This window comes from Eriocheir sinensis, chromosome 45 (genome assembly GCF_024679095.1).
Source record: "Eriocheir sinensis breed Jianghai 21 chromosome 45, ASM2467909v1, whole genome shotgun sequence".
NCBI classification, from domain to species: Eukaryota; Metazoa; Arthropoda; class Malacostraca; order Decapoda; family Varunidae; genus Eriocheir; species Eriocheir sinensis.
In genome coordinates, this window is record NC_066553.1 from 13,053,359 (window position 1) to 13,066,826 (window position 13,468).

Below are 13,468 nucleotides of genomic sequence, written 5' to 3' on the forward strand. Positions count from 1 at the left end.
AATTTCCTCTGCAGAGAGGCACGGAGCACTTCCCCGGCATTGTGTTGTCTCTATTATCACAGATTTATCCTAAAGTCTCGGCAATATGGTGTAAAATATGCCGCAGTAAATCAGGCTCTCCTCACGGGTCACGAGCAATCCTCGACTGGTCATCCCGGTCGCGACCCGCTCGCTGCCAGATTCTCCAGATAGCTCTCGAGTTGCCATACAAGCAGGCCGCTATCCATGGCCCAACCCCCGTGACGTAGGCTGACGTCACGCCCCCTGTGCACAGGCCTTCCCTTTTAGAAGGCCTTGGTTCATCTCCTTTCATCTTCTCCGTTTTCTCCTCCTCCTTTATCTCCCCATCCTCCCTCCTCCTTCATCTCCTCTTGATAGACAGAATACATAGATAGATAGAGGCAGACAGGTAGACAGAAAAACATATATAGGTAAATAAATAGATATATAAACAGCTCAACCCTTCCGTCATTACTATATAACATTGAACATACGGAATGAAACACAACAGAAGCTTCCTCCATTCTCCAACCCTTCCCACATCACTATAAAACGTTGAAATCAAGCAAATGAACATAAGAACACACAACACAGGCTTTCTCCTCTCAGCCATTCCTTTCTCATTACGCTATAACGCTGAACAGAAGCTAGAGAACGTAATATGAAAAACAACAGCAACAAGCCTTCATTTAACCGTCAACTCTTCCCCAATTACGAGGCGACGCGAGACAGACACCAAAGACCGCACTAAAAACACGACTCAAGCCTTCAATTCACCATCAACTCTTCCCACTTAACGACACAACGTTGTACAGGAGCATATAACGTAAGAACACACAATACAAACTCTCTCCTCTAACCCAACCTTCCCTCATTACGAAACGCACAAACAGGTTACGGGGCGGACACACACTTGCCGGGTGGACTGACGCAACGGCCTGTCGGGAGGAGGCGGGGCCAGTGTTAAAGGGAAGACTTGGACAGGTATGAGCGGCCTTGCTACTAAGAAATTATGTTCCTCTGTCTGTCTGTCTGTTTTTGTCTGTCTCTGTCTGCTTTTCTGTCTGTCTGTCTGTCTGTCTGTGTGTCTCTTCCTGCCTTTGCTTCTCTGTTTTTTGTCTGTCTGTCTGTCCGTCTGTTTGTCTGATTTTGTCTGTCTCTGTATGCTTTTCTGTCTGTCTATTTGTCTGTTTGTCGGTCTTCCTGCCTTTGCTTGTCTGTTTTTTGTCTGTCTGTCTGTCTGTCAGTCTCTCTCTCTCTCTACCCCTACCCCCACCCAGTTCTCAAACCGGGAATTCCCCTCACAGCATCTCTTACTCAATGTTCTTATAATCACACAACGCTCTCCACCTCAACACTCTTCTTATTCGAGGCAAGAACACGATGGTTATTAAGGCAACAGATCCAATAATGATAGTAATAGCAAAATCATGACGAAGAGAACACACACACACACACACACACACACACACACACAAGGAAAAAGTTGGATAATTATAGATACGGAGACCGGACCACACGAGGGTAAGCCCAGGCCCTGTAAAATTACAACTAGGTAAATACACACACACACACACACACACACACACACACACACACACACACACACACACACACACGCCATAAAGTAGAAAAACGGAGAAAATAAACACAGATATACGCAAGCCACGGGGAGAGAAATAGACAACACATATACACGCGCGCCACGGATAGAGCGAAGAGAATACTGCGTGCAATTAAGTATATACACAACACCTCCATATTAGGACAGGATCGCTTACCCACAGACGAGACGAACGCATCCTCTCTACATCTTCCATCATTACACTATACATTACACTATTGGTAGAACAAACAAGTGAAATAGATAGTAAAAAATATACCACGGAGAAGATGGACACAATAGTAGGGCGACCATTACCCACGCTTTAGAGCTGCCCGATTACCGGCTGAGTCAGAGGAATTTTTTTTGTTTTCTCCGCACGAGGACAAATGGTGCGTCGTGCCAATGACCAGGAGGCCCTCTTTTTTCTTTTCTTCGCAGGTAATTTTTATAGTGGCGCCATTTATCCTTGGCTCATGCTGCCCCCCGGAACTCATTCTTGATTCACTTGAACGGTTTCTTCTCGAGTCCGGGTTGATGGGTAGTCTTATTAGGCCACTCGGCGGTGACTGAAAAATCCCAGGTGGTAGCGTGAGGATTCCACTCGACGTTGTCCATGGCGTGTTGAATGCGGGCCCAGCACGCTAACCACTCGGCCACCGCCTACCCTTGATGGCTCCCCCGTGCCATTAAGGTCGGAAACTAAACACAGGGGAGTATGACAAAAAAGATTATCCCACAAGCCTTAGTTTTGTGATGGGTTCATTCTCCTCCCCTCACACACCGCGTTTAGGCACACGCAGTTGGAGGTTCCGCACTTCGTCGCGATAAGAAGCACTCTTAACAGCCATACCAGTGGGCAGCACTGTGGCTCGAGGTGAATGATTTTTTTTTTTTCCGGTGCTGCGCTGCGGGACGCCGATCCACTGATCACACACTCGATCCCCGTTCCGTTTTTATTTTTCTTATGATGACGGCAAGTGTGTGTGTGTGTGTGTGTGTGTGTGTGTGTGTGTGTGTGTGTGTGTGTTTTAAGGAGAAATGCGCGTGCAGGCACACAAGACATCGCCTTGACCTCACCGCCATCTGGAAGAATCCGCCCCTTCACCCCCCCCCCCGGCACCACCCCATCCAACCCCTCCCATCACCCCTACCTTTCCCAGAGACAAGTCTGACCCCCGTTTTCCATCCCCCTCTTCTTTTTCTCCTTGTGATCGTTAGTGAAATTTATTTAAATGTATTTATAAAATACAAGTTTTCAGCCTGACGGCTGCCGTATACTTGAATAAACCGTATATTATTATTATTATTATTATTATTATGATCAATGATGGAATTGCCGGGATACGTGTGTGTGCGCGAGTGATTTACCCACGGCCTGATCACGAGCTGGACTCGTCATCGCCAGCAAGTATCCTCGCGATTAGAGCAAGGCTCATTAGTGGTACTGCGGGACCTTCACGCATCACACACACCACCTCCCTTGCTCAAGGGGGAACAGTAACCGCTCCTTGTTAGTGGAAAAATCCCAGCCTGAGCGGGGCTCGAACCTCTGCCTTCCAGCGCAGAGCTTTACCACTAAGCTACCGGTGTGTGTCCTCTGCCTTCCAGCGCAGAGCTTTACCACTAAGCTACCGGTGTGTATGTGTTAAAGTGGCAGCTACTATGACAACAGCCTTGAGACCTCTCCAACACACACACACACACACACACACACACACGCACGCACGCAGGGGCCCTACAAGCCAGTGAATACTGATTTTAAAAAAAGGTCTCATTTCCCCTGTGTTAATTTTTGTGAAAACAATTTCTACATCAAATAGCAATAAAATCAACTACAAAGACAAACTAAATCAGTCATCAAACATGCTCTAACAATCATAGCTTTCTCTCTTAAAAAAAAAAAAAAAAATCAATATAAATTACTACTTCCTGTACAGTGACAGTGCTGAAGCCATCTTTAAGACATTCATCTTGCATAACCAGTACTCAGCCTATTAGGGCTGCCACACCATACTAAACATCAGAGCCTTCACAATTCTTTATCTGGCTTTGTGTTTTCTGAATGCAGTTAGGTCTAAACACATAACACCACATTCTTGCTTCTTTCGTTGGCAAAATATAATAATGTATCATTGTTCATACTTAATATATTTGAGAAGCTTGACCAACTTGTAATTTCCTATTAATCAGTCTGGCCTCCTGTCTGATGCCTTGCAGATTGCAAATGACGGGATACTTCGGGTGCCCTCCCAGGAGTGCGGTTAGATCCTGTGCAACGCGTCTGCAGTCTTCGACAACCTCACCAACGACATACACTACTGGGACTACTATGTGGAGTGAGTACAAGGCAGCCAAGGCCGCCATCTTCTCACCACATGTAACCTCCGACGGAGAAGCACCATATATCATAAGCTATTGGTCAACACAATATGGCAATCATCTTTCTTGCTGAAACAAGCTGGTGATGGCTGCACAAAAGACCATGAGCGTAAAAAGCGTAGGAAGTGTACTACACTTCTCATTTCCTTCCTCCTGCAGGTGGGAGATGCCCAAAGAAGCTAAGGCAGATGAAGCAATATTCCAGATGGGCAGAGACTACCAGCTCCCTCATTCCTACCTTGTGTTCCGGCACTTCAGGTCCAACTTGACGGGGATGTACAAGTGCCGCCTCCTCTTCCGACAAGCTCAAGTTGGCTCACACATCGTCCATCTTTCTCTGGATGAATCCACCCACTCCTCCCGCATCTGCCCCCACTAGCCCAAACCTTCACCTCCTTCGGGGAGGGAAGAAACAATGGGCTGGAAAAATGGTGAATGTCACTGCCAACTCAAAGCATTCTACTGTGATGAACCGATCCTTTTTGTGTTGTGAGTGAAGATTTATTTATTTAGTAAAAATAAAGTACAAAAAGATGACAAAAACATGAATTCTTCAATTTTTATTTTAGCTTTGGCATGAGTTACCTGATACATCTCCAGGTATCTTTTAAAATTACTAATCACTGCCAGTGAGTGTCCCCTTACTTTAAGCTTGGCAGCCACATATATGGCACTTATGCCACTGTAACTGGTTTGACAAATTTCAAGGCCCACACTTTATATCCTATCTATTTCTGTCTTTAAATTACACAGATTTCTCCAATATGAAACACAGAATTCCATACATCTCACTTATCTAACATGAACTACACACATCCCTGTGAGTATTGCAGCACTACTAAGATTCCTTCATCCAACCAATTTTATTGTCAACAGAAACAGTTAATTGATTTCACTGCCAATAACCTGCCTCACAGCAACACAAACTACTGTCCTACTGCTACCTACAAGTCAGCCTTACTTGCCTCAGGTCATGCCTTTCCTCCATCAGCTTCAGGAGACAATGTTGATGCAAACGACTATTTCTCAATTAAAATCAATGACGTCAGCGCCTTGACCTCGTTGGCATAACCTGCATTGCTGGTCCAGGGGGTCTCCAGGATGAGGGGCAGGTCGTTGAAGTGGTCGCAGTTCATCACCCGGAAGAAGCCCTCCACACCAATGGTTCCCTTGCCAATGTTCTCATGGTGGTCCAGGTGGTCACCAACTTGGCCTGGCAAAGTTGTAATGGAGGGAGAGCTAGACATCAGGGAGAAATTGAAGAGGCTTGCTTGTTAGTCAAGCACTATTAAGTGTGTGGGCCAAGTGTTTTGATAAACTGTTATGTCACAATGATGGACAGTCCCACCAGTGTGGGCCCCAAGGCAGCAATTTAATCATGACCTCATTCACCATGCTCAAGTTACAATTAATGTCTCTTATGAGTGTGAGGATGCTGAGCAATTTACCAGTACAGCTCCTTAGCATGCATGGCCCTTAGATCAGCCCAGGTTGCAATATGCTGAATTTTGGGGATAACAAATCAAGTGGGGTCGGTATTAGTTCACTAGTTCACTGAAATACTTGGAGAACAAGAAATGAAAACAGACATGCACACCTTTGGAGTCATTTATATCAAGTCCTCGAAGAAACTGCCATCCAATGATCTTCTCAAAATCTTCCAGCAACTATTCAAACCCTTCCTCCAAGGAGAGATCATACCCTGCAGGCATACAACACTTTGAAGGAAACAAGTAACGCAACACATATTTCAGACTTAATATATACAGTACATAAAAAATATTCACAGCACAAATTATTTCACAGAATTACAGACAACTAATTATGAGAATTCTTCCATTATATTTCATCAATGACGGTTTTCAACAAGCAAGGTGGAAAATAAAAAACTTTGGCAAGTGCTCTGAGGAAAACCAACCCGACCAGGAGATGCCTGCTCCCCAACATTACCCTCCAGCAACACATGATGAACATCAGACAACTTTTAATATGCAACAAAACACAGAAACATGTATTGATCCCTGTCTCATTGAAAATACTGCAACCTTCCATATAATTAATGTTTGATCATTTAGTCAGGTCAGGACCTATTCAAGCACTGTTTAAAAATCATAACTTGCTTTCACTACATAAGCCCCATTCTAGTGTCCAGCTGATGGTCATGTGATGGTCTACACTGGCTGGTTTTCCGTAATCAAACTTACTCGGACCCCATTCCTTGCTGCCTCCAATGCCCAATGTAATAAAAGTATTCTGGGAAACATCATAATCTCTGACTGTCTGATTTCAAGCCAGGCCCTGCTCTCCTCCACCCCAACCCACCTGCAGCGTGTGAGTGGCAGGTGTCCAGACAGACGCCCACGCGAGACTTGTCCTTCACGTGCTCAATGATCAGCCTCAGCTCATGAAGGTCGCCCCCAATGGTGAAGCCCTGGCGGTGACAAAGACAAACATGACATCACAAGTCTTATCCTATCTATCTATATATCTGAAACTGTGTTCCCTCAAGGGGGTGGCCAAGGCAGAGGCATTTCTTTCTTTTTTCTGGCACACCCTCTCAGTACACTTAATCCCTCACCTGCCAACTCTCTCCCTAATACTCATTAATCTTACTGATCCATTTCATTCCTCTACACCCTCTCCCTTGATCCTGGCTTCATATATTCTCTTCACAAAGTCATCTTCATTCATTCTCATGTCTAAACACATCGGAACTTCAGGCTTCATGCATTCAACCACTCCACAATCACCTCCCTTTGTTGTCACACCCATACCAAGCTTCTCATCCATTCTTTTACAACTTTCTCGACAGCCATACCAAGCTTCTCATCCATTCTTTCATTACTTTCTCCCTCTCATATATAACTCCTTTAAACTGCATGTATCTGTGAGTACCGTGCTACATTACATAACCGTATCTCTAATGCATATGACAGAGTGGAGAGGATAGTACTGTTTATTCTGTCCTTCACTACCCCCATGTACACACCTCTTCCTTTCATAAATCTACAATGCACTATTATCTGTCTGGCCTTAACCACTTATACAGAACTGTCCTTGAGTACTTAAACTCCATCACTTCCTACATCCTCTCTTCCCCCAACTAGATCTTACACTCTCTCACTCACTGTTTTCTCAGCCTTAAATCTGTGTGGCTTTGCTAACTCAATATTCTGCTCTCGCACTCTCTTAAGTACCATAACCTTACTCTTGCCAACATTCACCTTTCTCCTCTTACACTTCCTTATCAAATTCATACATAATTCTCTGCAGCATCCTCTCATTTCCTGCCAACAACACTTCATCAGCTGAAAAGCCATGCAACCAAAGATGGCTCCGTACATAAACACAAAAGAAAAAATATATAACTAAGTACAAAATAAAATGAATAAAAAGACAAGAGCACTGCAATAAAACATCACTCACTTGGCAGCTCATGTTCTCCAGCACACAAATCACACCCTTGGTCTGACTGTGGGCCAGGTTGATGCTCTCGGCAATCACCTTGCAACACTCCTCGCGGCTGATCTTGCCTGTGGTGGAACCTGGACTGGACGGAAGAAAAGTTTGTTGAGCAGTACGTCCATCACACTCACAAAAAAAAAGAACTATAGAATCTGTCACAACCGGATATAAAAAAAAAGCAAAGTAAAAAGGATGTGAAAAAGGAGGTGTGTTGTGGATGCAAGTGGGTGGGTTTGAACTTTTAATTTTGAGGTGGAGTGATACCTGGGTGGAAGTTGTAGTGCGGGATGCCAAGACGCTGGCAACGCTGCAGCTCGTCCACCAGCATGGCACGACTCTTCTCCAGCGTCTCGGGTACGGGGGAGCCCAGGTTCATCAGGTAGGACCCATGAGGCAGGATCAGGTGTGGAGGAAAGTCCTGTGGGAATCAGCAAAGTTATCTAAGAGGTACATGTATGGCTACAGTGGCTACAGGCAGATTTAAAGAAGAACGGAGGAAGAATTACTTGGAAGAGCAGGAGTAGAGACAGGATACAGTACTGGAGTAAGGCGAGGTCTGTCTTTGAGTTCAGTTGTTAGGGCATCTGAGAAAGTAGTTGGTGTGTGGAAGAGGAAAGAAAGGGAATACATAGTGGACAAATCAGATAAAAGAGGCAGTTGAAGACAAAAAGAAGACCTAAAAGAGTACAAAGAAATGTGCTAGAGGCAGTAAAAGATGAGGAAGAGAGATGAGTTATGGACAGTATATGAGGGCAGGACTGAGGGATGTGTCGGGGGAGAGCACCAGTGAAATGGATAAATGAGTGGATGAGTATTGGAGAGTTGGTAGGCAAGGGACTGAATGTGCTGAGAGTGCCACAACAGGGAAAAATTGAGACACTTCTGCCAAAACGAACTCCTTGAAGGAAGTTCCCGGGCAGGAGCAGGGAGTTGTGGATATAGATAGATGGATGAGGGAAAGGGAGATGCTGAAGAAGTTTGAAGGATGCAGGAGGCACAATGCACCTCACCTTTCCAATCTCCTTCCACTTCTCAACAGTCTCCTCGTCCAGGGGCTTAGCGTTCCACTGCCGTTGGTTGCGAAGGAAAATGGCAAAAGACTTTGAACTGCACTCCTCAGCATTTTCAAAAGCATTCCATATTCCACCTGATAATTGATAGGGTTAAGTGTTAGAAATCATATCATATATAAAAAACTTTTCTTGTAGCAAAGTTCCCAACACAAAACTCCCAAGATTAACGAAAAGGCAGAAGTGTGAACCCACCAGCAGCTGAGACGTGGGAGCCCATGTACAGTCGCGATATGAAGTGATGTCGCCGTGTACGTTTATTTTCGATCACACAAGTATCGTTATATATTTTCAAGAGTACCATTATTTTCCTGTATCTTCATCATAACTTAACTAAATATATTTTACAAGCTAGAAAAAAAATAGAAAAGAAATATCCAATGATGTTTTACGAAGACTTGTCGAGATATTTTGACACAAAGTGTTTTCTTTCACCAAGGAAAGAGTCAAATGAAGTCCAAATATCGACATATTACTCAAACAGAAAGTAAAATTATCTTTTCATGATCATTGTTGACAACAATAAATCTAACATAAGCACAAAATATAGGACATGCATAATTAGTCGATATCCTGAACTAGGATGGCGTAATTTATTTAATTTATACTCTCGTTTGATGATGACGTCATCGCCCGCGCACCATACCTATTATTCAGCCCTGACTCACTCTTTGCCTTTCGTGGTCAACATAACGATAACAGAAGCTTTCCGTGGACTTCTAATGCATGATAGTGATCAAAGGAAGATGCCCGCAGCCTATAACTACCGAGGGATAGTCGAAGATGGAAAAATAAGAATAAATAGCTTCAGAATAGTCGTGTTTTGTAACTCACTCTTTGCCGCCGATCGCAAACATCATTGCCTTTCCTGGTCAATATAACGATGACAAAAGCTTCATGTAGACTTCTAATGCTTGGAGGTGATCAGTGGAACATGTCCACAGTTTATAAGTGCCATAGAATAATCGAGGAAGGTGGGGAAATAAGAAAATATGGCTTTGAAATGGAGGTGGTGGTGCGGGCAGGTAGGCTAATCGCAGCGTTGCCAAACATTAGGCTATGGTCGAGTGTTCGCAGAGGCGTCCGGAATTTTGATAGTTCAGATAATTATGGCAACCCTACCTATGAAGGCATTCTTCATTCATCATCGTTACTGAGCAATGTTACTATATATTTCAGTGCCCATGCTTATGATAAGAAGCCACAATAGTGAATAAAAGGTGTTTAATGTGAAACCTTATTATTTGATCGTTTCTTAATCAGTAAAACGCAAAGTAATGCCAGTAACTGTCCATTCGCTTCGTGTCATACTGTGCGTGTGTATTAATAACTGCAGAAGACAGTTCATGGAATGACCCAGAATAAATAAATAAATAAATAAATATATATATATATATATATATATATATATATATATATATATATATATATATATATATATATATATATATATATATATATATATATATATATATATATATATATATATATATATATATATATATATATATATATATATATATATATATATATATTATCTATATATATAGCCTAAATCTGAACAACGTATAACAACTGTTTTGCAAAGATAAGCACACAACGTGAGCTAAACATTTCAAGGTTGTCTTCAGTACTGGAGACAACACACTGACATTCGCAGTCGCATTTTTTTAAAATAAATGAATGTATAATTGTAATTCAGGTACTACTACGTTATTTTACCGTGTTTTACATCACAACGTATTATAGATTATCATTAAAAGGGAACATTATAACATAAATAATAAACACACATTACTTCCGTTACCTTCAAATGCTCCCGTACGAAACATTTTGAGAGCGGCGACATCACTTCATATCGCGACTGTACTTGCGTCCAGTGGAGGGCACAGGAGGCGGCCCGTCCCCAAGGCTCTCATACTTGATGGGGCGAGGAACAGGTGTATCCTGGGACCATAAGTTCACATGTTAGTAAAGAGGATATTTGAAATGGAGAAAAAATAATCATACAGAAACAAATCTTCACTTTCAAACTGTAGATACCTATAATAATGATGCAAAGACAATGGCAAAAATGGAAAGGGAAATTCTTTGAGTGATTTTGAATCCTAACACTACTCAACCTTTGTCCTCAGTGCAACCTTATATTTACCTCCTGAATTTTAAGAACTGCATTAGAAACTTTAAATACTGATACCCACCTATGTCCTGATACTAATCTTAACTGCTGAAGACAGAAATCAGTGCCTACCTCTCCTTTCTTATTTTTCTTCCTGGGACTCGCAACTTTTTTCTTCACTTGCTTGACTTCTATTTCTTCATCTTCACTTGGTTCTGTAGAGCTCCCCTTCATTGACTTTTTTCCTCTTGCTGCCCTCTGGCTACCCTTAGGCTTGGCAGGTGCCCTCTTTGTCCTCTTCCTCTTAGGCTCTTCATCTTGCGCTTCATCACTGTCAGTCATCTCTTCTTTCACCTTTCCTCTTTTGGTTGGCTTCTTCCCTTTGCCCTTAGTTTTCACACTAATTTCTTCATCTTCTTGGTCGTCACTTTGACTGGATGGTGTTTTTTCTGGTTCTTGTTCTGTAATCTCTGCTTTGATTTCATCCTTTGACTTGCCCTCCTTACTTGCACTGGTTCTTCCTGCAGTAAATAAAAGGTAGGGGTTGTAAAACAATGTATTATTTCGGGAAAAAAATTACCAATACTAACCTGAATTGATTTTCAAGTGTAGATAACTAGGAAGCAGAGTTAAAACTCAACAGAAATGTACCTAATAAAGACAAAAAACAAATTCTATTGGCTGTTATAAAACACCTAAATTTCCTGACATTACTCGAGAATCACCTCAGGAAGACTTAAATTTTCTGGCATGATGTCAATAGGCCTATGCCCTTTACTTTCCATCAAAAGCATCATTATTATCATCCATTATTATTAGTCCACTGCAAAACAAAGACCTTTCCCAAAGTTCTCCACTTCTGTCTAACTCATGCTAGTGAATTCCACACTGCTTTGGCAAATGCTCATGCTTCCTCTCTCCACCTGGTTCTTTGTTGTCACACACGTCACACCAACCATCCCTGTGTCCCGTGCTGAAGGTGGGCTGACCATGAAGGTAGAAAGGGTGGAGGTGGCATGGCGCGCTAATCCAAGGGAGCGAGGTGAAGCCGCTGAACCGTCATTTCACTTCGCATCAATATGGTGGATACCTGGGTGAGAGCTCATGCCCACCACCTTAGCTACTACCTTAAAACCACATCTTATCCATTATGACAGTTTTTGATGACCATACACTCATTGATGCAGTAGATCTATTTCATGATTACTAACGCTTTTAAACATAGGTGGAAACAGAAACCAACTTTGAGAGTTTGCAAGGTCATTACACCACCAATTCCTGTTTTTTTAATTACATGTTTATCTGCCACTAACTTGTTCATAGTACTTTAGAGAGCATTTAGAGCAGTGTTTCTTTTGGTAAACTTTTCCCGCATAGGAATACCTCACCTGTATAAAGATCTCACAAACAGCTTTATCATTACTAATGGTCTTAAAAGAAGGCAAGAGATACTGTTTCATATACACATGGAAGATACTAGAAAAATTAGTACCCTGCCCATCCCCACATGGAGAGGAGGCCATCAAGAGTCAGATACACCCCAGGTCTGGCAGAACATGTTGCAGAAAAACTCTCTCCGGTGACACAACGGCTGAAAAGTGTTGAGGCCGAACATTTCATCAACTTTGGTCCCAGGCTTTTCAACTGCTTGCCAAGAGAAATCGGGGACATGACAAAATGCACTAAAGATGCATTCAAAAGGAGGTTCGATACCTTCCTAAAAACATACCGGACGAGCCTCCTATTCCACCCAACCCATGCCCACGGGGTGCAGCCTCAAACTGTATAATTGACCAACTACAGTAAAAAAATACAAATAAAATGTAGAGGCGGTGGACTTTCAAGTTGGCCGTGAGAACTTCCGACAAGTAAGACAAGTAAGTAAAATAGCTCGTCCACACCGCGCCGCTCTCCGCCACGCCTCCGCCTTACTCTCACCCCCAGGTACGGACAACAGGCGTGTGTCACCTCTCTTCCTGGACCTTGCTGGCGCCATGGTGGGTGTGCTGGGTCCCCGCTAGTGCCTCGTCAGCCTGTGTCCCTCCTGTGGTCAGCGCGGCCTCCTGCACACAGTATCCGGGTCGTCCACAGCCTCGCAGTGCCCGCCGCCGCCGCCGCCGCACCGCTGTAGCACCATTGCCAGATTATCGTACTCAGAGCCACGTATTTACCTGTTTCTGGCCCATAACTGTTGCCAAGAAGCACCATTAATTCACCATTTAAACGACAGACATATATGAATGCAGTTATTTGGGTGATGAAAGCAGTGTTTGGGTCGGAAATCGGCAAACACAAGAGGCAGAGTACGACAATCTAGCAACGTTGCGCGGCTGTAGTAAGAATCAGCTCGCAGCCGTAAAATAACTCGCAGGGAGAGGTTCAACGAGATTACTTATTCTATATTTCACTCACCGCTATCGTTTACTTGTCCTTTTCCGGCTCCAATACACGGCACAAACATCAGAGAAATACTTTTAATCAAGAGAAGGCTTAATAACAAGCGCATAGGGCAGATTTTATAAGGAATTATCCCACGTTGATGGTTACTCAGTTCCTGCCTATTTGGTCCATTGATTTGGTGAGTTGTTATCACATCGGGAATATCAACCATTATGAAGAGCACAGGTGGACAAAGGAGAACAGAATAAGAGAATTAATAAATTTTCCTGTATCAGAGCGACTTATTTCCGCGGGGAGGTATTTCTCGCAACACCGCCACGGTAAACACGGCGCCGTTGACGAGGCGGATTTATATTAAATAATTAAATCCTTTTATTGACCTTATTTCATACTTTGTTTGTTTATTCAATACCACCTCCCAGGAAACAC

General features: G+C 43.2%; 1 protein-coding gene and 1 long non-coding RNA gene across 3 annotated transcripts; one reads left to right on the forward strand and one right to left on the reverse strand.

Moving 5' to 3' along the window:
* Window positions 1–968: 968 nt before the first annotated feature.
* On the forward strand, window positions 969–4,382 carry LOC126980765 (uncharacterized). The gene is made up of 3 exons (XR_007733566.1): window positions 969–984; window positions 3,824–3,942; window positions 4,145–4,382. It is a non-coding gene; the product is annotated as an uncharacterized LOC126980765 (long non-coding RNA).
* A 150-nt stretch (window positions 4,383–4,532) lies between these two features.
* Window positions 4,533–12,786, reverse strand: LOC126980761 (probable endonuclease 4). Of its 2 annotated transcripts, XM_050831044.1 has the most exons (10): window positions 12,578–12,775; window positions 10,772–11,160; window positions 10,386–10,467; window positions 8,716–8,739; window positions 8,461–8,597; window positions 7,715–7,868; window positions 7,412–7,530; window positions 6,308–6,416; window positions 5,583–5,687; window positions 4,533–5,198 (listed from the first exon to the last, which is right to left on the reverse strand). In XM_050831044.1, exons 1-9 carry the CDS (start codon window positions 12,633–12,635, stop codon window positions 5,653–5,655), a joined length of 1,107 nt encoding a protein of 368 aa, XP_050687001.1. In that variant the 5' UTR covers window positions 12,636–12,775; the 3' UTR covers window positions 4,533–5,198; window positions 5,583–5,652. The 2 variants fall into 2 exon arrangements, with proteins under 2 accessions (XP_050687001.1, XP_050687002.1); XM_050831045.1 differs by lacking the exons at window positions 4,533–5,198; window positions 5,583–5,687 and having other exon boundaries at window positions 7,412–7,535; window positions 12,578–12,786.
* Between the last annotated feature and the right edge of the window lie 682 nt (window positions 12,787–13,468).

Bases quoted from the DNA above. Each gene is read 5' to 3' on its own strand.
- LOC126980761 (XM_050831044.1), bottom strand. From the start codon at position 12,635: ATGGCGCCAGCAAGGTCCAGGAAGAGAGGTGACACACGCCTGTTGTCC. The intron at 10,468-10,771 runs GTAGGCACTGAT...TTATGGTCCCAG, and splicing joins AGAAAAATAAGAAAGGAGAG to GATACACCTGTTCCTCGCCC. The intron at 7,531-7,714 runs GTATCACTCCAC...CGTCCAGTCCAG, and splicing joins GCACTACAACTTCCACCCAG to GTTCCACCACAGGCAAGATC.